Source organism: Capra hircus, chromosome 4, assembly GCF_001704415.2.
Source record: "Capra hircus breed San Clemente chromosome 4, ASM170441v1, whole genome shotgun sequence".
NCBI lineage: Eukaryota > Metazoa > Chordata > Mammalia > Artiodactyla > Bovidae > Capra > Capra hircus.
In genome coordinates, this window is record NC_030811.1 from 6,125,844 (window position 1) to 6,150,149 (window position 24,306).

Sequence of the window (24,306 nt, forward strand, 5' to 3'; positions counted from 1 at the left end):
CGCCGCCCGAGGGGGCGCCCGCCGCGTGGTCCGCCCGGGGGACCCGGGAGAGGGCGTCGGGGGGCAGGCGGCAGGCCACGCTGGGGTACTGGCCCTGAGTCCGACGGAGTGCGGCGGCCCGAACCGGGGCAGGGGCGGGGGGTGCTCCGATCGCGCGCCCCCCCCCACGCCCTCGCCGCGCCCGCCGCCCCGCGCTCAGTCCACGCGGGGGCCCGCCTCCGGATCCGCGCCAGGAGCCGAATGGGCAGAGCCGTGGGGGGGCGGTGGGCGGGCGGGCGGGAGGGAGGGGCACCGGTCCCGCCGCAGCCGCTGCCTCCTCGGCGGCCGCAAACTTTCACAAAGCGGCATGTCCGGCCTCATCAATCTCCATTAATAATAGTTGGTTGGGCTGCGGGGGGCGGGCGGGGGTCCCGGGCCGGCCGGCCGGCCGGGCCGCTGGGAACGGGCTCGGCGGAGGGAGCGGGAGCCCGGGCGCGGCGGCTGCGGGCGGAGGGAGGAAGTGAAGCGTAATTTGAGGAAGATGGATGAGTCCGGAGGGCGACACCCCCAGCCCGCCCGCTTGCCGCCCCCTCCCTCCTTATGAGCAAGAGGAGCGCGGCGCCGGAGCCACACTGCGCCGAGCCCGCGCCCCGCCGCCACCTCGGCCCGGGAGCCAGGCAGCTAGCCCGGCGTGCGCGCGCAGGGCGCCCAAGCCGCGGGGGCGCACGGCGGCGCCCGGAGGGGAGCGCCCCGGGGCGGCCGCGGCTCTGGGCACCATGCAGCGAGCCGGCGGCGGGGGCGCCCCCGGGAGCGGCGGCGGGGGCGGCGGCGGCGGCGGGGGCCCGGGCACCGCCTTCTCCATCGACTCCCTGATCGGGCCGCCGCCGCCGCGCTCCGGCCACTTGCTGTACACCGGCTACCCCATGTTCATGCCCTATCGGCCCCTCGTGCTGCCGCAGGCGCTGGCCCCCGCGCCGCTGCCCGCCGGCCTCCCGCCCCTCGCCCCGCTTGCCTCCTTCGCCGGCCGCCTGACCAACACCTTCTGTGCGGGCCTGGGCCAGGCCGTGCCCTCGATGGTGGCGCTGACCACCGCGCTGCCCAGCTTCGCGGAGCCACCCGACGCCTTCTACGGGCCCCCGGAGCTCGCCGCCGCCGCCGCCGCCGCCACTGCCGCCCGAAACCACCCCGAGCCGGGCGGCCGACGCCCGGAGGGCGGGCTGGACGCCGACGAGCCGCTGCCCGCCCGGGAGAAAGTGGCAGAACCCCCAGCGCCCCCGCCTGCGCACTTCTCCGAGACTTTCCCAAGTCTGCCGGGTAAGTGCCCGGGGCCGACTGGGGCGCCGGGCGGGAGGCTGGTCCCCCTGGAAGTCCGAGGCGGCAGCTTGCTCTCGGAGCCCCGGCACCTGCTCAGAGCCCCCGGAGTCCTGGAGCCCCAGATGCGCCGCCGTTGTGCGGAGCCACCTCCAGGTCCCAGATCCGCCGCCCGCTCTGCCTCCAGAGAGCCTGCTGCCTCGGCCCGAGACTCGCGCGTGCTCCCGGCCAGACTAGCGGGTTGCCTCCCGGCGGTCTAGTCCTCCGGCCCCGGCTCCCGCGGCTGCTTGCAGAATCTCTTGCTCCTCTGCTGGGAATAGAGAAGCTGCACTTGTGGGATTCCTGGGGACACCAGCCAGACCCCCGGGTGAGGGGGCAGTGGGGCAGCTGTCAGTTCAGTAAGGGCTTCTGCAGAGACGGTGGTATTGACCCCCTGCGGGCCCTGGGAACGCAGGGGCAGAGGGAGCGGTCTTATAGTGGTGCCGATGGTGGGGGGACCTGTGTGTCTCTTGGGTGTGGAGGTCGCTTCTGAACTGGCGGATTTACAGCCAGGCCTTAGAGAATCTAGCGGGAGCCTAGCACTGCGGACTGAGGTGGTCTGGGAGGCCGAGAGACGGCCCGCAGGGCTGAGTGGGGTGTGGCCCCAAGGCCTGGGAGTCCAGACTCCAGCTAAGATCCTGGAACCAGTGAGATTCAGCTAAGAGATCGTTCAGGGATCTCCTATCCTCCATGGAGAATCACCTCTCAGGAGAGGTGAAGTGTATTCAAACAACCCTGTTTGGAATCAGTCCAAACAGGCCTCCCTGTTGACCTTTAACCCCTAGAAGCTGGAACAGCTTTCACTGTCCAGAGGCAGACTCGGGTGTGCTGAGACCCACAGCCTTTGCAGCTTGGTGGGTGGGCCCTGTTTAAGAGAAACAGGGACTGCTTGCAAGTGTGGCATTCCTGAGGCTTCAAGTTCTTTAACATCAGGATGAACCTGCCTCTGCTTAACCGTTCATCACATCCAGTTTAGCAGGTGGAAGGGACCCAGGAGGCTTGGGGGAGGACTCTAGTGGAGACAAGGAGAGCCAGTAGCCCCCTTTGTCCTTCGCCAGGGGAGAGCTGTTCCCGGGGAGGGGATCCTGGGCCCTTTCTCAGAGTTGTCCAAAGGGCCAGTACTTCTTCCAGACCCCAAGGGCTGCTCTGGAGTATGTCTGCCTCTTCTTTCCCCCTTTAGCCCTGGGCATTCTGGCTCTGGGGTACTCAGCTGCTGGTTTTTTGTACCTGGTTGGACCAGGAAGAACCAGTGACTGAAATCTAGGCAGCATCTCCTGGGAAGGATCCAGAGGAAATGACAGAGCTGCAGCTGGAACGTGGGAGGAGATAGATGGCCACAAGATAAGGGGTGGGGGTGGGGAGGAGCCACAGGAGGATGGGAGGAGGGAAGGATCAGTGGGGAGTCCTGAGACAGAAAGAAGAGCCAGACTGGTGGCGTTGGGGAGTGAATGGGTTTGGAGGCAGTAGGAGAAGCAGACACCTGAGGAACAGTTGAGCAGAGCCCGAGGGGAGAGGAAGACATCCCAGTGGAAGAGAGCAGGGGTGGAGTATCCTCAGAGCATGGGAGACCAAGCAACTCGTCCTGCTCTTCAGGTTCCGCCCTCCCCACTTCTTGTTTTGCCCCGTCTGTGTAGGGGGGCCTCTTTTCTGAAGCAGGTAGAATATCGGCAGGAACACCAGGCGTGGAGGTGGGGACAAGCAGAAGGAAGGGACAGAAGACAAATGCTGAGGAATAGAACAGAGGCACACAGACAGACTGTGTGCCCAGATCATCCAGAGATGCGAGCAAGGAGCGGGCTGCCTGTTGAAAGAGCCGGGCAAGGGGTTTCCAGTGCTGGCTCCAGGAAAAGGCCGGGCAGCGTTCCTGGGCCAGAAGTGTGTGTGTGTGTGTGCAATAGTTCTGTCCTGAGAGGACTGGGAAGGGGCTAAATAAATAGACTAGTAGGAGAGAGGGGTGGGGGTGGGGAGGAGCAAAGAGATCCCTCCTAACGTTTCAACACTAGGAGTAATTTTTTTTAAAGGTTTGTCAATATTGAGAGTTACCAGAAATGAATTTATATACAGAACGAGGAAGAAAAGAGCTTCATCACCTAAAGAGAACGTTGGAAGCAGTAAAGGGGATTGTTCGTCATTCCTGGAGTAACGACAAGGAATTTCTTTGCTAAGAAGGATGGGAAGGAGACCTCCCAGAGGAAGAATTCTGAGAGGTGCTGGAATGAAGGTCATCCCCCCATTAGGAAGAGAGGCACAGAAAGGGTTCTCAGTGGGGCTTCTGGGCCTGAGCAGGAAGGCAGAGATTTCAGATGGAAGGTTCACAGTTAATGAATGGGAGGGCTTCCTGTGACTGCGGCTTCTTCTCCCTCTTAGTGCAAACTCTCCCGACTCATCTTCACCTCGCCACTCACGTCCACCTTCCCAGCCTTGATTTTTTTCTCCCAACAGAGTTGAGAAAAGAAAAAAGCAATTCCAGAAACGTTAGATGTAAAATCAGTTTGAGGAGTGAAGACACATGGCCCATGCTGAAAGTGGTGGGAAAGCGAACACTCCGCTTGGCAAATGTATCAGAGTATTTAGTACGAAGTAAAAGAGTTCTTAGAGCGAATAATGGAGCTGGAACCTCAATACAGATTTTGGAGAAGGGATGGCATCTTTAAAGTGACAGAGGAGGAATCGCTATTCTACTGTGAGTGGGTAACGTGGATCTGAAGTTATTAATTTACATTTGTCTAGTGTCTTACAATTACTATCCATTTTAATGAAATTACAGTGAAGATAGGCCAATTTGGAGGATGGTGAGTGAAGTTCTTTTTGTTGGGAATTAGGACAATTTCTAAAAATTTTGCTGAGAGTTGAGACAGATAGCACCCTACTAGAATTGATGAGGAACAAAGCAGAACTTTATTATGGTTTGATGGCAGGGTAGGAGCTATATTAGCAAGCAGAGAGAAATACCATGTATAGAAATAATGGGGGCAGAAAAGGTTTGAAAATGGTACCCTGAAAGCAATTCTAAGTTTGGAGCATGGGAGCAGTTGATGTGGATAACTGGGAGAGATGTCTTAATAGGAGTGATAACAGAATTTTGAACTAGCAGGGAAGATTTAAAAGTATGAATCAACAGAAGCACCCAGACCAGTGCCATCTAGCAAGTCATTTATGTAATTAAAATAATTTTCTTAGCCACATTCAAATAGTAAAATGAAACAGGTGAAATTAATTTTTATAATTTATTTAACCCAGCATGTCCAAAATATTATTTCAGCATTATTCAATATAAAAAATTTAATGAGATGTTTGATATCCTCTTTTCATGCTGTCTCTGAGATCCAGTGTGTCTTTCACACATTCAGCACACCTCAAGTTCAAACCAGCCACGTTTCATGTGGTCTGTAGCCTCCTGTGGACCGTAGCTGACATATCAAATCTGGAGAATTATAAGAACGGTCCTGTGAAAGGGATGAGGGGAAAGGAGCGTTGAAACAGGTGGGCAGTAAAGTTGTCGATGTGTTAGGAATATGGAGGGACGAGAACAGTTGGCCGCAAAAGACATGAAGAAAGAGAGTTCTGCCTTGAGTGGGATGGGCAGAGATGATCTTGCATGTGAAGGTGTGTGAGCTCTGACCGAGGTATCGAGTTATTGAAGCTGACTTGAGAATGTGGAGCTCACACACGTCACAGAGAGGATGGGGGAAGCAGATGCTGCGTGCTAGGGGATGATGAAAAGAGCCGTCCATTCGGAAAAATTCAGGAGGAAACTTTGATTTGGAGGTGTTTCAGAGCAGCGATTCATTCAGGGGGGAAAGGGCTGGATTGCCTGAAAACAAATAGTTAAGGGACGGTGGATACCCTGTATGTGATTGTTGGGTCGACAACGCAAATAGAGTGAGAGAGTGTTATGAAAGATAATGCCGCTGCTGAGCGTGGCGAGGGAAAGACCACTTGTGGTTGAGATGGTATGGAAAAGAAAACGTGGGGGGACTAACCTGGGAGGGAGATGGCAGGGTAGTGAGCATTCTCTTCTAAAACTAAGCAGAAAAAATGATTTGCTAATTTCTGAATAGAGACTGGCAATAATAATGGAAACCGTTCAAGAAGGCTAGCATGATATCCGAGTGCTGACTGAGGTCAGCCATGCACCTGGCCGTAGCCAGGGAGCGCTGAAGACGACCCATTAGTTAATTTCTGAACAGGTATCCATTATGACTGTTGGAATATATTTACTCACAAGAGGAAAAAACTGGGAAGAATGATGTGACGTGGAATCAGAGACTTCTGTTAGAAACAGGAGGTAGATTTTTCTTGGGAGTGATGGAGAGCATGTTTTCCTAGAAATTTTGAGGGCAAGCGTACCGGGAAAGGGACTGCTGCACTGACGTTTACAGAAAGGCACATGTTGCATTAACTTCATGTGAGTGAAAATGGACATTTATTTAGGAGTGACGCAGGGGTTCAGGTCTCAACTTTGTCAGTCATTTGCTCTACAGCTTCTGCAAGCCACTGAGTTCAGTTCAGGAAACATTTGTAGTGTGTCTGTTATGACCTTAGTTTTCAGACACTCTGCATGTGTGGGTGCTAAGTCGCTTCAGTCGTGTCCCACTCTTTGCGACCCCATGGGCTGTAGCCCACCAGGCTTCTCTGTCCACGGGATTCTCCAGGCAAGAATACTGGAGTCGGTTGCCATTTCCTCCTCCAGGGGATCTTCCCAACCCAGGGATGGAACCCGGGTCTCCTACATTGCAGGCAGACTCTTTACTCTCTGAGCCACCAGGGAAGCCACTTAAGACCCTAAAGGCGATTCAAAATCTTATCACTTCTCTACTCTTCAGTTTCCTCACCTATAAGGTAAAGTTTCAGTTCAGATGATTTTTAACATCCCTTTCAGCTTTATAGAACTAAAAGCTTGGTTTTTCTAGCCTCAGAATTTAAAGTCAGACTGTTAACATGGACTCCATGGACCCCTCCTTGTGAGGAAATCTGTTAATTATGGATGTGGAAAAAAATTTTTACATCTACATTTCTACTAACTTCTTACTGAAATTTGGCACGTCCTGTGATTATGAAGGTAGGCCAGAAATCATCGCAGGGTCCGCAGTACCTGAGAGTTTTGTTGTCAATAGAGATCACAGATATTTTCATACAAACTAACAATTTTTGGAGACATCTTGTTGTTTAATGAATTGATAAAGAAATGTAAATGATTATATCTCAAATACATTTAAAATATTTGATAACTGTATTTTATATAACTGCTCCCTAATGTAATCCTATGTGTTTTAAGTTATGTACCTGAAAGCTCTGTTCTGCGAAGGGGTTCACAGGCTTTTTCAGGCTGCCACCTTTGGTTGACCCTGGGTGAGACAGAGAATGTTGCTGGGAGGATTGGAATGGATATTGAGATACCTCGTGCCTCAGCGAAGGCAGCACTTGGGAAGGTTGGAAGACAGAGGGGTCTCTGCTGTTAACTAGGGAACTGGAGATTCTAAAAGTGAAAGTCACTCAGTCATGTCTGACTCTTTGTGACCCCATGGACTAGACAGTCCATGGAATTCTCCAAGCCAGAATACTGGAGTGGGTAGCCTTTGCCTTCCCCAGGGGATCTTCCCAACCCAGGGACTGAACCCAGGTCTCCCACATTGTGGGCAGATCCTTTACCAGCTGCGCCACCAGGGAAGCCCAAGAATGCTGGAGTGGGTAGCCTATCCCTTCTTCAGCAGATCTTCCTGACCCAGGGATCGAACCAGGGTCTCCCTTATTGCAGGCAGATTCTTTACTAACTGTGCTATCAGGGAAGCCTAGGTTCTAGAAGATTGGGGCATAATTCTTATACTCAGAGCAATGGGCTTGAATAGTCTGTACTGGGACTAGGAGGGGAGAGGCAGTAATTGGGATGAGGAGGGGCTAGTGTTTTAACTAGAAAGGAGGGACGTGATGTTCTGAGCAAAGTATCGGCACTGAGGGCAGTGTTCGAGTGAGAAGCTACAGGCAAGGATGTTTTGCCTTGGAAATAACAGAGAAAGAAGGATCTTTGCGGTGAAACGGATCGGGAGTTAGGAAGCAGCAATGATACAAGTAGTGTTGTAGATATACAAAAAAGAGAGGCGCTTAAAGAGGAACAGTGAGAAGAAAAGAACTCCCTGGGGGACTTTATCCCAGAGGGAATGGGGTCGCGGGGTACCCTGCCTCCGAACCAAGGGGCAGTGGAGAGCGCCCTCTTCAGGTGCTGCGGTGGTGATGCAGGAGGTCTGGATTAGGAGTGGAAGGGGAGAGGTTGGGGTTTTTCACTGACATCAGACTCATTCTTGGAGAAAGTTACAGCTTAGAGTCATGTGGAAGAAGTTTTGAAGTGCTCATTGGGAGAGTGAGAGGGAAAAGAGAAGCCCGAGTTGGCGTGGCAGAAGAGTGACCTTCACGGGTGAATTCAGTTGTGGTCGGAAGAGACACCACAGCAAGGCAGGTCGTCAGGAGGCAGTGGCTTCCCTCCCTTCCCATCACGGAAGGGAAAGGAATACTCTTCCAGAGATGAGAGGAGGTGTCTCATTAGAAGCAAAAAGGCAGGGTGGTGCCAAGATTAACAGAGACCAGGGTTGTGCAGAGAAATCACTTCGTGAAAATGAGGATGGGGGAAACTGGAAATGCCTTCTGAGCTGGGGACAGTGGGAGATGGATTCCTTAACTGAGAATTATGATAGCTTTTATTCAGTCGCTCAGTCGTGTCCAACTCTTTGCGACCCCATGGACTGCAGCCCGCCAGGCCTCCCTGTCCTTCACTATCTCCCGGAATTTGCCCAAACTCCTGTCCATTGAGTTGGTGATGCCATCCCACCTTCTCATCCTCTGTCGTCCCCTTCTCCTCCTGCCTTCAACCTTTCCCAGCATCAGGGTCTTTTCCAATGAGTCAGCTCTTCCCATCAGGTGGCCAAAGTATTGGAGCTTCAGGTATTAAAGTAGAAGTCTTGGATAAGCCGGAACTCTGTACTGGGAGCAATGGGGAGAGAAGCAATGCAGGTGTTCCAGGAGGGAGGGAGACGAGATTACCCCGAGACTGGAGCTGAGAAGCAGTTTGTGTTGGCATGCGTGCATGCTCAGTCAGGAAGTCATGCCCAGTGCTTTGTGACCCCATGGACTCTAGCCCGCCAGGTTCCCCTGTCCAGGGGATTTCCCGGGCAAGAATACTAGAGTGGGTTGCCATGCTGTCCCCCAGGGTATCTTCCTGACCCAGGGACTGAACCAGCTTCTCCCTCTGCTCCTGCATTGGATGGTGGATTCTTTACCACTGAGCCACCTGGAAAGCCCTGGGTTGTGCTGGAATGGATGACAACTATCCTATAAATTATGCACCGGTCCCGGGGGTGTGTAACAGAGTGGTCTTGGCCCAACCACGCCTCTGTGTGTCCCAGCTTCCCCATCAGTAAAATGAGAGGTTTGAATTAGGTGACCTCTAAGGAAATGGCAACCCACTCCAGTGTTCTTGCCTGGAGAATCCCAGAGATGGGGGAGCCTGGTGGGCTGCCGTCCGTGGGGTGGCACAGAGTTGGACACGACTGAAGCGACTTAGCAGCAACAACAGCAAGGTCACTGCAGCTTGACAGTTCTGTTATCTGTAGGGATACCTTTATTAGTGAATTGTTCCTTTTAAAATAGAAAAAAAAGCCACCACACACATAAAAAAAGCAAGGGGTCGGCGGGAGGGGCGGATTCTACATCTCAGTGCTGAGTTGTCCTGGTCCTAAGAGGAGGCAGCACCCGGATACCCACATCTCAGGATGGAATCAGGGCTGGGCTCTAGGGTGGAAAGGGCTCCATCATCTGTGACCAGGGATGTGTTGCCTGAGTGGAGCCACAGAGAGCTGTCGTCCGGAATGAGAGAATGGGGCAGATCTTATCTGGGCCAGAAACGTCAGAGATCAGTTGTGACCGACTGGATGTTGTGAGGAAGGAAAGAGTGCCCAACGGCGAGAGAGAGACAGAGCAGCTGTGCTGTGCGATCAGCCCCTGGTCGCCTGTGCTATTTCTCCATCAGGGTTTCTAAAAGGTAGTTTTTACTTGTCTGTTTTTTGGCCGCGCTGGGCCCTCACTGCCACGCGCTGGCTTTCCCTGGTTGCCATGCACCGGCTTCTCACCGCCGTGAGGCCTCTCGTTGGGAAGCGTGGGCTCCAGAGTGCTCGGGCTTCGGTAGTTGTGACTTTGGGGCTCTGGAGCACAGGCTCCGTAGTTGTGGCCCACGGGCCTAGGTTCCCCGTGGCATGTGGGTTCTTAGTTCCCAGACCAGCGATTGGGCCTGTGTCCCCCACACTGACAGGCAGATTCATAACCGCTGGACCGTCGGGGATGTCCCTGGAACAGGGTTTATGACAGGGTGACAGTGGGTCTCAGTCTCTGTTTCATTCATTGAAAACAGAGAGACCGTGCTGCCTGGAGGAACAGACGCAGGTTTTGGATACCGATCTCAATCGCTTCTTGGCCTTTTGGCTAAGGTCAAGTGGATACCGATCTCAGCACCAGCTCTTTCGTGACCTGCGGCAGAAGACTAACCTCTGCAGTCTCTGTTGTCTCACCAGTAAAATAAAGGGCAGCAATCCTTACCTCCTGGATCTGAAGATTAAGTCAGAAGCAGTTTGTCCAGCTTCCTAAAGTAATAGGTGGGCAAGAAATTATCGGTATTGTCCCCGTGCTAGAAATGGACAGGGAGCTTTCCTGGGGATTAAGTTAGGAGAGGCATCTTTACTAGAAATGGTGATGGGGGGCACTCTCTGAACTGAAAAGGACATGTTTCTGGGAGTGATGGTAAAATAGCCTTGTATTCTGAGGACTTAGTTTATATGGGGCATGCCCGGAGAGAACACTGCCTGCATCTAACACAGGTTGATTTCAGATTTTGTCTTTGGCTCTTTCTCCCTCTTTTCCGTTTTCCTGTCTTACATGTTGGTGAGAAACTCTCTGTAGACACCTCATGGACATGGCTGCCCAAAGCCTTTCTGCTGCGTCCCAGGGAGACTGTTCTTCCTTTTTTTCCCATTAAAACAAATGTAAAACCAAAAGCAGCAAACAGATAAACAAAAAACTTTTTTCTTCATCACAATCCCTATTCCCTCATATGTCTGATCTCAGCTTAGTGTTAGGAGCATGGCTATTGGATTAAAATAATCCATGCTGGATGGATTAAGGAGGGTTTTTAAAAGTCCAAATAACTTTCAAACTTGTGAAATTTTAGGTGGCACTGTTATGAGTAATTTGAGGGATGATCTGGGTATCTTTTGGGGGAAATTATTTTGGATGGGAGGGGTGTGGGAGAGACGCAGGGGGCTTCCTTTTCCTGGAGTCATGTGATTCCTGCTACTTCTAGTTACAGTGGTGTCTGTAATCAGAACTTTTGGGGTTGCTTGTGACAACTGTTGGTCGGTTATGTCCAGTTGTTTGCGACCCCACAGACTGCATCATGCCAGGCTTCCCTGTCCTTCACTGTCTCCTACAGCTTGCTCAAACTCATGTCCATTGAGTCAGTGATGTCATCCAACCGTCTTATCCTCTGTAGCCCCCTTCTCCTCCCCCCCTCATTCTTTCCCAGCATCAGGGTCTTTTCCAATGAGTCAGCCCTTCGCATCAGGTGGCCAAAGTAGTGGAGCTTCAGCTTCAGCATCAGTCCTCCCAATGAATACTCAGGGCATTTCCCTAATTAAACTAAAATGGACATTTATTGATTCACGTGGATCCAAAAATGCAAGCCATGTTGTTGGGTCTTCCTGTCTTGCTCTTGGTCTGGCTCCTCTCTCTGCCTCCACCTCCTTTTCTCCTGGTGAGCGGGAAGGGGGGGGCACAAGCTTAAGCCGCCCTCAATTCTTATCATCCAGGCGGGGACCCCAGGGGAGCACAGCACATGTGAAGTTCTAAGGCCGACTCACTAGCTTGAGTCAAGGCCCCAGGAGATGGGAATGTGTGGATCGGCCAGCTCCAGGTCACTGTCCTTGTGATTGTGAAGGTGGGGAAATGTGACTGACATCCCCAGTCCCCTGGGCAGTTGATGGAGAACAGCGGCCAAAGAAGGAGGTGCCATGAGTGAACAGGAGGGGCAAGCGGAAAGGAAGGAAAGAGTGTTCCTTGAACTCCCTTTTGGCATCAAGGAGGAAAGCCACAGTGAAAGTCTGGCGTGCCACAGCTGAGACCCAAGGCAACCAAATGGATAAATAAATATTTGGGGAGACTGTTTCCATCAGTGGGCAGTATTGTTCTTTAGGTGAGAAAATACACTTTTAAATAAAAGAAATAGTGACTGGTAAGGTGACGTCATACAAACCAGTAATAATGGAAAAAGCAAACAGGAGAAAGATCAGGTGGGAATTTTGTCTTGGGAATGAGGGGGGAATGGCCTGTTACAGGACAAAGGTGAGATTCGGGGATTGAGGCCTCTCCTGCGGTGATTTAAGGACCATCTCCAAGAATGTTAAGGGAAGATGTTGAGGATGAGGTGATAAGTGGTCCTGATAAGGACCGGGTCTAAACCTAAACTGGCTTTGATAGGAAGGCGGTTGATCTGATGAAGCATCTGGGGAGGACTTCTCCTCCAAGTGGAGGGAGGAAGACTGTTTACTGGGAAGAGTAGGAAGAGCTGATTGGAGACTTAGGAGAGCAGGGTTCTGGACCAGCTCTGTCCCCAGCGGTGTGACTGGGAAGTCATCTAATCTTTTTGAAATTCAGTTTTGTTCTCCGCCTGAAAATAAGATGCCTAACTTCCCATTACTACCACTGGTAGGTCAGCTCTGCTGCAGTGAGTTGCCTGAAGATGACAATCCTAAGTGTGAAATCGCTTGGGAAGGTTAAAGGTCATGCAGGGGTGCTCTTGGCAATGACCACATTCAGTTCAGTTCAGTCGCTCAGTCGTGTTCGAATCTTTGTGACCCCACGGACTGCAGCACGCCAGGCTTCCCCGTCCATCACCAACTCCTGGAGCTTACTCAAACTCATGCCCATCGGGTCAGTGATGCCATCCAGCCGTCTCATCCTCTGTCGTCCCCTTCTCCTCTTGCCTGCAATCTTTCCCAGCGTCAGGGTCTTTTCCAATGAGTGGCATTAGCATGCCCTGAAAGGAGCTCCAAGCTTGGGGTGGGCAGGTGGTGGTGGGGAAGTCTCTGTGACCTGGTCAAGAAGGTGGGAGGGGCTCTGGACCGCAGTGACACAGAGGAAGTTCTCATGTGGATTTGGAGTAAGGAATGCTGAAGACTCACGGGGAAAGCAGAGAAGGGAAGTGAATATTCCTTATTTTACCTAAAAGTATGGCAAGGAGTAGCAGCATAGCAGGGCATGAAATTAGTGAGGATGAATGAAAGACACATTGAAAGCAAGCCAGTTGCCATGCAGGATGGGAGAAAGTACCGTCTCCAAAAAGAGAAATAGTTACAAACTGGGTGTGATGGTAAAATGAAGGTGGTGCACACATGCCTCTTTTTGGGGAGATGACCTGGATTTTTCCCACCTTTTGACCCCACCCTTCTGTATTCAGGAAGCTGGAGAGTTGTCCAGAGAGGGGTTTGGGGCACGTGAGTGTTGTTGTTTAGTCGATAAGTCATGTCTAACTCTGTGTGACTCCAGGGACTGTAGCCTGCCAGGCTCTTCTGTTGATGGGAGTCTCCAGGCAAGAATACTGGAGTGGATTGCCATGCCCTCTTCCAGGTGATCTTCCTGAGTCAGGGATCAAACCTGCATTAGCAGGTGGATTCTTTACCACTGAGCCACCAGGGAGACCCGCCTGTTCTTTAAATGGAGGGAAGAGAAGCCAGAACTGAGTGTAGTGGGGGAGAGGCTTCTCAGCAAATAATAATGACTTGGTTATATGTCAGCTGGACCAGAACAGGCCGGGTGAGGGCTGGACAGTGCAGAAGCTCTGTGAGTTCCTGTGGCTGGGGGTCTAAGGTGGTTCTGCATCCTGGGAGCTCTTCTGCCGCATGACCCAGGCCCGTCATCCTCGCTGACCTTGGCGACCGTGGACTCCTCTCTAGGTGGTATGTACCTGGGGCAATTTGTTCTTCCTACTGCAGAACACCTACCACGGAGTCCCTGGCCCCAAATTAGGGCTTCTCGTCCTCTCCCAAGGAAGACTCGTTGCAAGGGCGCCCCTGAAGCCTGAGTGCTGCTCTCTGCAGAGGGACAATGCCCCTGGAGCGGATCCTACAAGTAATCACGGTTCAAACCGTGTGATTTCTGCTTTTCAGGACAATAGCATCTACCAGGAGGACGTGATGTTTCCTAATAACAAGCTGCCCCACTGCCATTTCCCCTGGATAGATGAACAAAAGCTTTTCACAGACTCTAGACCTGCCCATAGGGAACAAGCTGAAAACAGTGTACTCTTTTAAAACATTTTTATTTTATATCGGGTATAGTTGATTTACAATGTTGTGTTAGTTTCAGGTGAACAGCAAAGTGATTCAGTTATCCATTCAGTTCAGTTGCTCAGTCGTGTCAGACGCTTTGTGACTCCGTGGGCTGCAGCACACGGCGCTTCCCTGTCTTTCACTATCTCCCACAGCTTGCTCAAACTCATATCCATTGAGTCAGTGACTCCATCCAACCATCTCATCCTCTGTCGTCCCCTTCTCCTCCTGCCTTCAATCTTTCCCAGCATTGGGGTCTTTTCCAAGGAGTCAGCTCTTTGCATCAGGTGGCCATAGTATTGGAGCTTCAGCATCATTCCGTCCAACGACTCTTCAGGACTGATTTCCTTTAGGATTGATTGGTTTGATCTCCTTGCAGTCCAAGGGACTCTCAAGAGTCTTCTTCAACACCACAGTTTAAAAGCATCAATTCTTTGGCACTCAGCTATCTTTATAGTCCAACTCTCACATCCATACATGACTACTGGAAAAACCACAGCTTTGACTAGATGGACCTTTGTTGGCAAAGTAATGTCTCTGCTTTTTAATATGCTGCATAGATTGGTCATAGCTTTTCTTCTAAGGAGCAAGCATCTTTTAATTTCATGGCTGCAGTCACCATCCACAGTAATTTTGGAGCCCAAGAAAATAAAGACTCTCACTGTTTCCATTGTTTCCCCATCTATTTGCCATGAAGTGATGCCATGATCTTCGTTTTCTGAATGTTGAGTTTTAAGCCAACTTTTCACTCTCCTCTTTCACTTTCATCAAGAGGCTCTTTAGTTCTTTGCTTTCTGCCATAAGGGTGGTGTCATCTGCATATCTGAGGTTATTGATATTTCTCCTGGCAATCTTGATTCTAGCTTGTGCTTCATCCAGCCTGGCATTTCACACGATGTACTCTGCATGTAAGTTAAATAAGCAGGGTGACAGTATACAGCCTTGATGTACTCCTTTCCTAAATTGGAACCAGTCTGTTTTTCCATGTCCAGTTCCATGTCCAAATTTAGTTATACATATACATAAATCTTCTTCCCTGCTAGCTCAGCTGGTAAAGAATCTGCCTGACCTGGGTTCGATCCCTGGGTTGGTGCTACCAACTCCAGTATTTTGGCCTAGAGAATTCCAGGGACTGTACAGTCCATGGGGTTGCAAAGAGTCAGACAAGACTGAGCGATTTTCACTTCAGTTTACATACATAAATCTATTCTTTTAAAGATTCTTTTCTCATATAGGTAATTAGAGTGTTTTTTTTTTAAATTTTTATTTTTACTTTATTTTACTTTACAATACTGTATTGGTTTTGCCATACATTGACATGAATCCACCACGGGTGTACATGAGTTCCCAATCATGAACCCCCCTCCCACCTCCCACCCCATATCATCTCTCTGGATCATCCCCGTGCACCAGCCCCAAGCATCCTGTATCCTGTATCAAACATAGACTGGCGATTCGTTTCTTACATGATAGTGTACATGTTTCAGTGCCATTCTCCCAGTAATTAGAGTATTAAGTAGAGGTCCCTGTGTTATGCAGTAGGTCTTTACTGATTATCTATTTTACATACAGATCAATGTTTTCTTATATAACCAGTAATGTCCCTTTTAATCACAAAGGACAGACCTTCTCTCTTTGGCCATGCTACCTAGCACAGCCAGATTGTTCCCAATGAAACACTTTTCCTTCTGCCCCAGATTTTCTCACCAAGATCATTATTTCCCATGTAAAATTTTTAACAATGTTTTATTGATCAAATTTTTTGGTTCACATCAGCCAGCTATACAGCATCTGCAGTTAGAAATTTGCTTTCATGGACAGTTTATCCACCAGGTTCAATTATTCTCAATCAAATTTTGCAAATAGAAATTTTATCAGCGAGATGCGCTTCTGTCAAGTTTTAGTCAAAACCGTTTTCCTACGTGCAGGTTTTGTTTCGAATATGCTTGCTATTTAGTATGTATTATGGAATTCGATAAAAGAGTTTGCATTAATTTTTTAGCTAATTCATGAGAAACTAGTAAGGCTGTTTCAGGACTGCTGTGTTGTAAAGGATCGGACTGCTCGTTGTTCAGCCAGTCCTTCGGAATACGTTTCCGGTCACTTTGGGTCTTGAGTTCTCAAGTGCTCCCGGCGCTGGTGGAGCAAAGAACAAATGGCTGAGCTCCAAATCCATCAGTGTTTAGAGTATAGCATCTGTTGGGTTATTTTTTTGGGGGGGAAGGCTTTTTACTCTCTCCCCCCGCAACTCCCTGATTTTTTTTTCTATTTTCTCCCTAAACTTTTCAGCCCTTTCAGTTTCTCTGACTGATCATCTGATTCTTCTGTCCCTGGTTGCCTGTCCTGCCTCCCCAGCCTCACTCGGTGCCCCAGACCCTTTCCTCTGAGAGCTAGCAGTATTTTCCCTTCTCTGTGCTTTCTTCTATTTCCCTGCCGTCTCCTTCCAAGAGTTGCTTATCAGACCCCTCAGTGTCATGATTATAAAGGCTCAGAAAAAAACTCTTCCCCTCCCCCCACCCCCCACTACGCAGAATCCCGCCGGGATCAAGTAACCAAGAGAGGTTGTGAACCTGCGCTTCCTGTATGGCTTTAAAAGCAGCGCTGTGTGGGCTCGACTTTCACGGAATCTGTGTGAAGACAGAGGGATGGATGATGTGATCTCAGGAGGGCCCTGCCAGATCGGGAACCTGGGAACCTCATCTCAGTCATCATCAATTTAGATTTATTGGACACCCCCTGGGTGCTTGGAGCTGTGCTAAATGATTTCATTCTTCAAGCCCTGAATCCTAGTTTCTGCCTTTTTGTAGCAGCTGGTTAAAGTAGTGTAGTACTGGGCTGGGTTTTAACAAGCTTTTCTTTCTGTTGTTTACTGCAAACCATGTTTTAAAAATTAGAAATTAAAAGTTAGAGGATTTAGTAATGATGTTGGGGATTGCCCTTGATTTCCTTTAGCATGAGATCCTGTCGGTTCCCACCGCACATGGATCCCTCTCCAGCGACTCTCAGATCAGAGGGCCTAAGGCTTCCCTTGTGGCTCAGCTGGTAAAGAATCTGCCTGCAGTGTGGGAGATGTGGGTTCAATCCCTAGGTTGGGAAGATCCCCTGGAGAATTCCGTGGACTGTATAGTCCATGGGGTCGCAAAGAGTCAGACACGACTGAGTGACTTTCACTTTTCACTTTCACTGGAAAATGGGGAGAATAATATTTATGGAGAGGATGTCTTTTGTCCGGAGCTGGGCTGGAGAAACAGGGTTGTAGGGAATATTTTAGGGGAGGCTTGAGAAAGGAGGGACAGAGAGGGAGAATCAGAAAGTGCTCGGGAGTAGATTCTTTCTTTCAGTCAACAAATATTTATCCAGGACGTCCCTGGTGGTCTGGTGGCTAAGACGCCGTGCTCCCATTGCAGAGGGCCTGGGCTTGATCCCTGGTCAAGGAACTAGATCCCTCATGTCACAACTAATACCTGGTGCAGCCAAATTAAAATACATTTAAAAAGGAGGTATTTTCTCAGTGCCTACTCTGTGCAGGTAGCTTTCTAGTTGCTGAGAATATAGCAGTGAAATATATATATATATTGTATATATATATATATATATCTACCTTCCTGGAAAGTGAAAGAAAGTGAAAGTCACTCAGTCGTGTCCGACTCTTTGCAACCCCATGGACTATTCACCAGGCCAGAATACTGGAGTGGGTAGCCTTTCCCTTCTCCAGGGGATCTTCCCAACCCACAGATCAAACCCAGGGCTCCCGCATTGCGGGCAGATTCTTTCCCAGCTGAGCCACCAGGGAAGCCCAAGAATACTGGAGTGGGTAGCCTATCCGTTCTCCAGGGGATCTTCCCGACCCAGGAATTGAGCCGGGGTCTCCTGTGTTGCAGGCGGATTCTTTACCAGCTGAGCCACTAGGGAAGCCCGCCTTCATGGAACTTATGTTTTAGTAGGAAGAGACAGCCAAAAAAACAGAGTTCATTTTGCAGGGGCAATGGCCCCTGAGGCCCTGCACCCAGGGAGGGCCCCCACACTCCCAGGGAACGTCAAGGCAACCTCCACACGGCTGTTCTGTCACGTTTGCTCTGCAGGAGAGAGCTCGTGAGCCTAGGTCTGTCTGCACCGTGCTTGGATCCTGCGGGGAGAACACCCTGGCTGCCCACCTGGATCTCAGGCCTAGGGGCCAAAATGGCAGTTTTCTCCTGGGGAGCCCTAACTCGGGGCGGCCCTGCAACTGCTTGCAAAGGCATCCCATTGCTGTTTGCTTCCTTCTGCCAGAGCTAGCTTGCTCTCTGCTTCAGAATTTGGCAAGCCAGGGGCTGGCCCACCACTCCTCGCTGGGGGCCCATGGGAGGTGCCAGGTGCCCTCGAGCTAGGGGACCCCAGCATGGCACCCGGCCCCATCAGACGCACTCCCACAGCCTCCTTCCTCATGGGCAGGACCGCGCTGACCTAGGAATGTGTTTGCAAGGCTCGCAGAGCGCAGGCTGTCACGAGGCCCTGACTTGGGAATTGAGGCCCTGGGAGCAGGCCCAGAGGTCTGGCGTCTGAAGAGCCACACACTTGCTGCGCGATAGAGGCCTGAAAACCCAATAAAAATAAATGAATAAAGTTGGTTACGTATACCATAGCAACAAGTAAAGCAGAGAAAGGAGATGGGAAGCGTAGGGAGTTTTGATTTTAAAAAGGAAGATCGGGTCTCAGTGATAAAGACCTGAAGGAGATAGGGAATGAGCCAGTGCCAGAATCTAGGTGGAGAATCTAGTATTCCAAACAGAATAACCCAGGGGAAGGGGTGGGAGGGGCAGAGCAGGAGAAAACGCTGATGAGCTAGCAAGAGAGGAGGGTGACTCGTGCTAGTTGGACCCAGAGGAGGTGATGAGAAGTCAGTTGGGCAGCGGCTCTACTGAGATTTGCTGGTGGGCTGGTCACAGATGGTGGGAGTGAAGGTCTGGTCTGAATAATGGGGGTGGGGTGGGGGAGTTAGCACTACCTGAGATGGGAAGGGAGAGGGGCTGAGACCAGGAGAAGCTGACTCTGGAGAAGGTTCAGGAGTCCAGTTTGGGACACCATTACACTTGTGTTTTGGGGAGGTGGGGATGGTCTGGGAAAGGGCCCTTAATGACATGAAAGGGGGACTCAGGGATGTGAATCTTGCAGAAATTAAACCGATTTTGGATGGGGATGAGGTCAGGGAGAAAGCCCGGGGTGCTGGGAGGTGAGCCCCGAGAGGCAGGTCACTGGTGGGTGCAGGTGGGTGAAGTTGGATGGACTGCCGGAGAACCAAGCCCACCTTTGAGGGTAGCAGTAAGGCCTGGGTGAGGCTGTCAAGGGGTGTGCCACGTGGGCTTTGAGATGGTGGATGATGCAGGAAGCCCTCCAGGAAGAGACAGGGCCGGGGAATGACACCACCGGAGGAGGGGTGGAAACGTGCGTGGACTGGGACGGGGTGGGTGAGCGGGGCGAGGCTGGATCGTGGCCTCTAATGAGAATGTAAACGCGGTTCCTGAGCAAAAGAACAGGTGCGGGTAGCATCCGTTCAGGACAGCTCTGGGGTCGGGGAAGGGAGCTGAAAGTGAGCGGGGCGGGGCGGGGGCGCAGCCGGATGGCAGGGGTGAGCGAGGAGGGCCGGCCCCGCCGGGAGCGTGGAGCTGCTCCAGCCTCACGCATGCGCGTGCGCGCACACTGCCCGTCTAGGAAGCATTTCGCGGGGTCGCCTTCTCGACCTCGGAGTGTGCGTGCGACACACGTGGTGATGTGCACACATGCGCCCCCACTTGTACACCGCGAGCTCCACTGGTGAGGGGCTGACTGTTCAGTTGACGGGTTAATCTGTTTTCTTCTCGTTCTCCTTTCTACCGGTCGGTTTTCTTTTTGACTTTTTGTGGTTCCCCTGTTGATTGGTCCTTTGGGCAGAAAACAAGGGATTTTGTAAAACTCAAACGCTAAAAAACACTTGTGATGCCTTATCTGTGGTTCCGATAAAAATGTCGCTATGACGTGACCAACGGTGGAATTAAACTTTAGAATTATGTATGGGTCAAAATGTTTATATGCCTGTGATTACAAATAACCAGCAGCCTACTGAGTCAGAATCTCTCTTTTCCCCTTTTCCTCTCTGTATTCCCTCCCTCGCTGCACTTCTATTTCTTCCTCCGCCTCGCCTCCCTTGTTCCCTCCGGTTCTCAGCTGACATTGAGCTCAGGGTCCCCAGGATTCTGAACTTGGGCAGAAAGCAGCTGTTGGTGCTTTTCACCTTCTTGGCTGGGACAGAGGGAAGGTGGAAAAGAGATGGCATCTTTTTTTTTTTTTTTTTGAGATGACATCTTTTTAAAATGAAGGCTGGAAAGAGTCCTGGGGGAGCTGAGTGATTGGAAGAAAAACCTGGCCATCGAGAAAGTGGTGTGTGTGGTGGGAGGGCTCCCTGGTCTGGGCTGGAAGTACAGACACCTCCTGACTCTTGGGTCCTTGGGTAACACTTCCTGGATCCCAGTTTGGGGCAGGAGGGAATCACATGACCCCTAAGTTTCCGTCTGGAAACGAGATGCTAAGATTCCCAGCTCCATGAAAGAGGGAAGGAAGGGGGGCAGACTAGAGGGGCTTGCGTGGCTCTTCCCACAAGGCCAGGTGAGGAGTCCCGGGAGGAGAACAGAGGCGGCCTCCTCTCTGTCCCTCAAAAGTGGATCCTCCTGCGTTCTCACTCCTGCCTGTAGCTGCTGAAAGGATCCCGAGCCCGGCTCCAGCTGTTTCATCATGATGAGCAGCTGCACGGTCTGGGCTTGGAGGGGCGGTCCCTGAGTGGGGAGCCCTTCACTGGGGTCTAGAGAAAGCTGGGGAGGTAGCAGGTAGGGAAACGAGGTTGAGGGGTGGGGGCTGAGGCATCCGGGTCCTAGGAATGGGGCCCTCTTGATGGTTGCCTCCCCTGTGTTGCCTGAGTGGTCTGTGCTGGTTAAATACCTTTCTTCTCGTCTCTCTGTCTTCCCAAACCTCCTCCCGCTCTGCCCTGCCTGTGTGCCCTCCTGTCTTATCCCCTCCATGTCTGTCTCTCCTCCGGCCGGCATGCTGTCCACACCTGGTCCCGGTTCCACGTGCCGCCGCCAACCTGTCTGCCTTCTCCTTGCCTCCCCGCCAAACCCGATCCCACCCCGACCCCACCCCGTTGGCCCCCACTCCCCGCAGCAGAGGGGAAGGTGTACAGCTCCGATGAGGAAAAGCTGGAGGCACCCGCAGGAGACCCGGCAGGCAGTGAGCAGGAGGAAGAGGGCTCGGGCGCGGACAGTGAGGATGACGGCTTCCTGGACAGTTCTGCCGGGGGCCCCGGGGCCCTCCTGGGACCTAAAGCGAAGCTGAAGGGCGGCCTGGGGACTGCAGCGGAGGAGGGGGCGCCCTCGACAGGAGTCCCGGCCCCCGGGGGCAAGAGCCGGAGGCGCCGCACGGCCTTCACCAGCGAGCAGCTCCTGGAGCTGGAGAAAGAGTTCCACTGCAAGAAGTACCTCTCGCTGACCGAGCGCTCCCAGATCGCGCACGCCCTCAAGCTCAGCGAGGTGCAGGTCAAGATCTGGTTTCAGAACCGGCGGGCCAAGTGGAAGCGCATCAAAGCCGGGAACGTGAGCAGCCGCTCTGGGGAGCCCGTGAGAAACCCCAAGATCGTGGTCCCCATACCCGTGCACGTCAACAGGTTTGCCGTGAGGAGCCAGCACCAACAGATGGAGCAGGGGGCCCGGCCCTGAGCAGCTCCCCCGGTGCCTGGGGAGGCACAGGTCTGCGAGGACACTGGGCTGGGCTCTGGGGACCACAGGGGCCCCTGCCGTGGTCCTGCCCTCAGATGGGGCGCCGTCGGCAATTGGCACAGCTCTGGGGGGCCCTCCTGGCAACCTGAGATGTGGACCCTTTCTGGGTCCTGGGCCATGCCAGAGGCCCCAGGCCTGGACTTCAGGGGTTCTCACTGTTGAGGAGCTGCTGGGACTGAAAAGGGGCTCCTCGGGCCTACAGGGTGCCCCTTCCTTCAACTGATGCCCTAGAGTTGCTTCTGAGGGGTGGGAGGCAGCCAGGGTGAGACCTGCCAAGCTGGTCACAGCTCCTTATTTATTTTGTGTAAAGTTTGTATATATGGAGCTCTCTGCCTCGGTCTGTCTGTGTCTTCCAGAGGGACTGGGGAAGTCATGTCTCCTCCAGCCTCAGTTTAACCTCCCAGCCCCAGGGCGGGCACTGCCTCGCCGGTCTACAGCGCAGGACGTGCAAAGAAACAGGTTTCTGCCCCCTTAGGTACCCCTTCAGCACTCACCGTCTCCCCCACGTAACCTACCTCTGCTTCTGTCCTTTCCCGCTGCACTCACCGCTCACTGTTCCCACCTCCAGATCTCACACTCCTAACAGGCACCGCTGCCTCCGACTTCAGGGTAGAGGACTCACTTGCTTCTGAATTGAGAGGAAGTGAAGTGCTAGAGCCCAGGTTCTCAGGGGGGCTGTGTCCAGGCTGTCTGACTAGGTGGAGGCCATGAGTCCTGTGAGGACCCGGGGCAGGCCAGGGGCTCACCCTCGTCACCCGGGAGCCTGACCATCGTAAATCATCTTCTGTGCAGAGGACTTGGCAGCTCAGGCCACATCTGCTGCTCTCTGACATTCCAGACGTGAGGGCCTGGAGCGGAAGACCCACATCCAGTCTTCTGTGCTTACAGTGCTGATGGTGGTCTCCCTTCCCACCCATCCTGCCCCATTTGCAAGCTTAGGACCCCAGATCCTCCTCTGTTTGAGAGCGCCCACTGCAGAGTGCAGGAGGCAGACATGTGTGTCTGGTGGTTCTGGGAGGGGGTGTGCTGTGGGGGAAGCTACAGAGATAGGAGCTAAAGGCTTCGGGGTGGGGATTCTGTGAGCAAATTAAGGAACAGCAAGCAAATCAAGGTGGACAAAGGAGACAGACAGATGTGAGGCTTCAGGGACACCCGCAGGGCACAGGGTAGACCAGGACAGAACGAGACAAGCTGAGGCTGCTGGCCGCTTCCCTGCCTTCGCAAGACGGGTTGCTGTCCTGTACCCAGAGAGACCGGCTGCAGCTGCTGTCATGGGCCGCCTGGGAAGAAACAGGACCTGCCCTCTTCCTGAGCCACTGAGATTAAAAGGCTCTGAGGGAGGCAGGTGAGCAAGGGGAGGGAAGGGCAGCCCCGGCCAGCCTCCTCACTGCCCCAGGGCAGTGTGCGATGGGTCCCGGCTCCAGGCTGGTCAGCTGTCTAGTTGATCACATGTCCACTGCCTGCCTCTCCCAATGGGACTGCGACAGCCCTTCCCTCCCAGTGGCTCTGGGAGCCAGAGGGAAGGGACCCTGGAGCTGTGGTTGGTCTTGAACCAGGGCGGCACAGCGCCTGGGCTGGGGCACACATCCAGGGTCTCCTTTCTTCTTTGGCTAAATTCTAGGAAGGCTGGAGGCCAAGAAAAATGTAATCCAGGCGAGCCCCACCCTGATCTAGATCGAGGCTGTCTGAAACCTTAGACTCACCCACAGAGGGAACCTACAGGGTGACATCATTCTTAGGAGAGAAATCAGGCAGAGCGAGATCAAGGATCCCAGGAGCTGCTGTCACCTTGCTCTCAGGAATCCTGTCCGCAGGTCTAATGAGGGCAGGAGCAGAGGCCCTCAGGCTCTGTGCCCCCACCCTGGGGCTGGGGGCGAGGGGTGGGCAAGAACTGGCAAAGCCAAGGCGCTCATCTGCCTTTTTTTTTTCCTGGCTTCGCCTCTGCAGCCTCCTGAACTATCACCTTCTCAAGCGGCTTCTTTTCCTTAGGGAACCTAAGGAGATGATTATTGCTAGCATTTTTCTGAGCCCAGGAACCCAATCTTACACATACCCATAGCTCTGTCTCTATTCTGCCCTTATCTTTGCTTAAGGCGCTTATCAGCCTTTCGAAAGGGCCTGTGGATGAAGAAAATAAAATCCGGTATTCTCTCTGAATAGCTTTACTTGGTTAATTTCCCCCTGGCAGAGCCTGCCAGCCCACCACACCCACCACGCACAAGGGCCACCAGCAGGGTGGCGACAGGCGCCCTCAAGAGCAGGTACCCTAACCTGGCAAGTTCTTCAAGAGCACATGCAGAGGTTTTCTCTAGGCCATCTTTATAGCGAGACTAAGGGACAATGTGAGGGACAAGCAGGGGCCCCGGGTCCTGCCTCTGGCTTGGCGCGGGGGCTGGGGGCAGTCCAGGGGACTGTCCTGCCGTCGGCGGGCGATGTGTCTCCTCCACTGGCATGAGCCCCCCTCATCCCATCACGTCCTCAGACTCTCCTGGGCGCTGACCCCTGCACGCCTGGCTGTGGGGCTGGTTCCTGGACGACTCTTGCCCTCTCTGTGGGTGACCTCTGGCCAGCACAGGCATGGCGTTAATAAGGCTACTTGACAGCATACGGATGAAAACAAGGAGACCAACAGGAAACCTCTGTGAGGGTGATGGGGAGCGGCGGGGAGCTCCCAGTGGGAAGCACCGGGCCAGTCTCCCCTCCGGGGTGGCTGACAGCCTCAATGACACGCCTGGAGAAAGGGGGGCTGAGAGAAGCCCACGGAGGGGGCTGGGCGGGGTGGAGGGGCACCCCAAAGTACAGCAGAGAGGACAGGGACGCAGAAGCAGAGC

The 24,306-nt window shown here is 52.8% G+C and overlaps 1 protein-coding gene across 1 annotated transcript; it reads left to right on the top strand.

The window, feature by feature from the left end:
• On the top strand, positions 756 to 24,213 carry GBX1 (gastrulation brain homeobox 1). The gene is made up of 2 exons (XM_018046721.1): positions 756 to 1,293; positions 20,865 to 24,213. Exons 1-2 carry the CDS (start codon positions 756 to 758, stop codon positions 21,413 to 21,415), a joined length of 1,089 nt encoding a protein of 362 aa, XP_017902210.1. The 3' UTR covers positions 21,416 to 24,213.

Coding starts and splice junctions, on each gene's coding strand:
- GBX1 (XM_018046721.1), top strand. CDS start 756: ATGCAGCGAGCCGGCGGCGGGGGCGCCCCCGGGAGCGGCGGCGGGGGC. Junction 1,294..20,864: donor GACTTTCCCAAGTCTGCCGG/GTAAGTGCCCGG, acceptor CACTCCCCGCAG/CAGAGGGGAAGGTGTACAGC.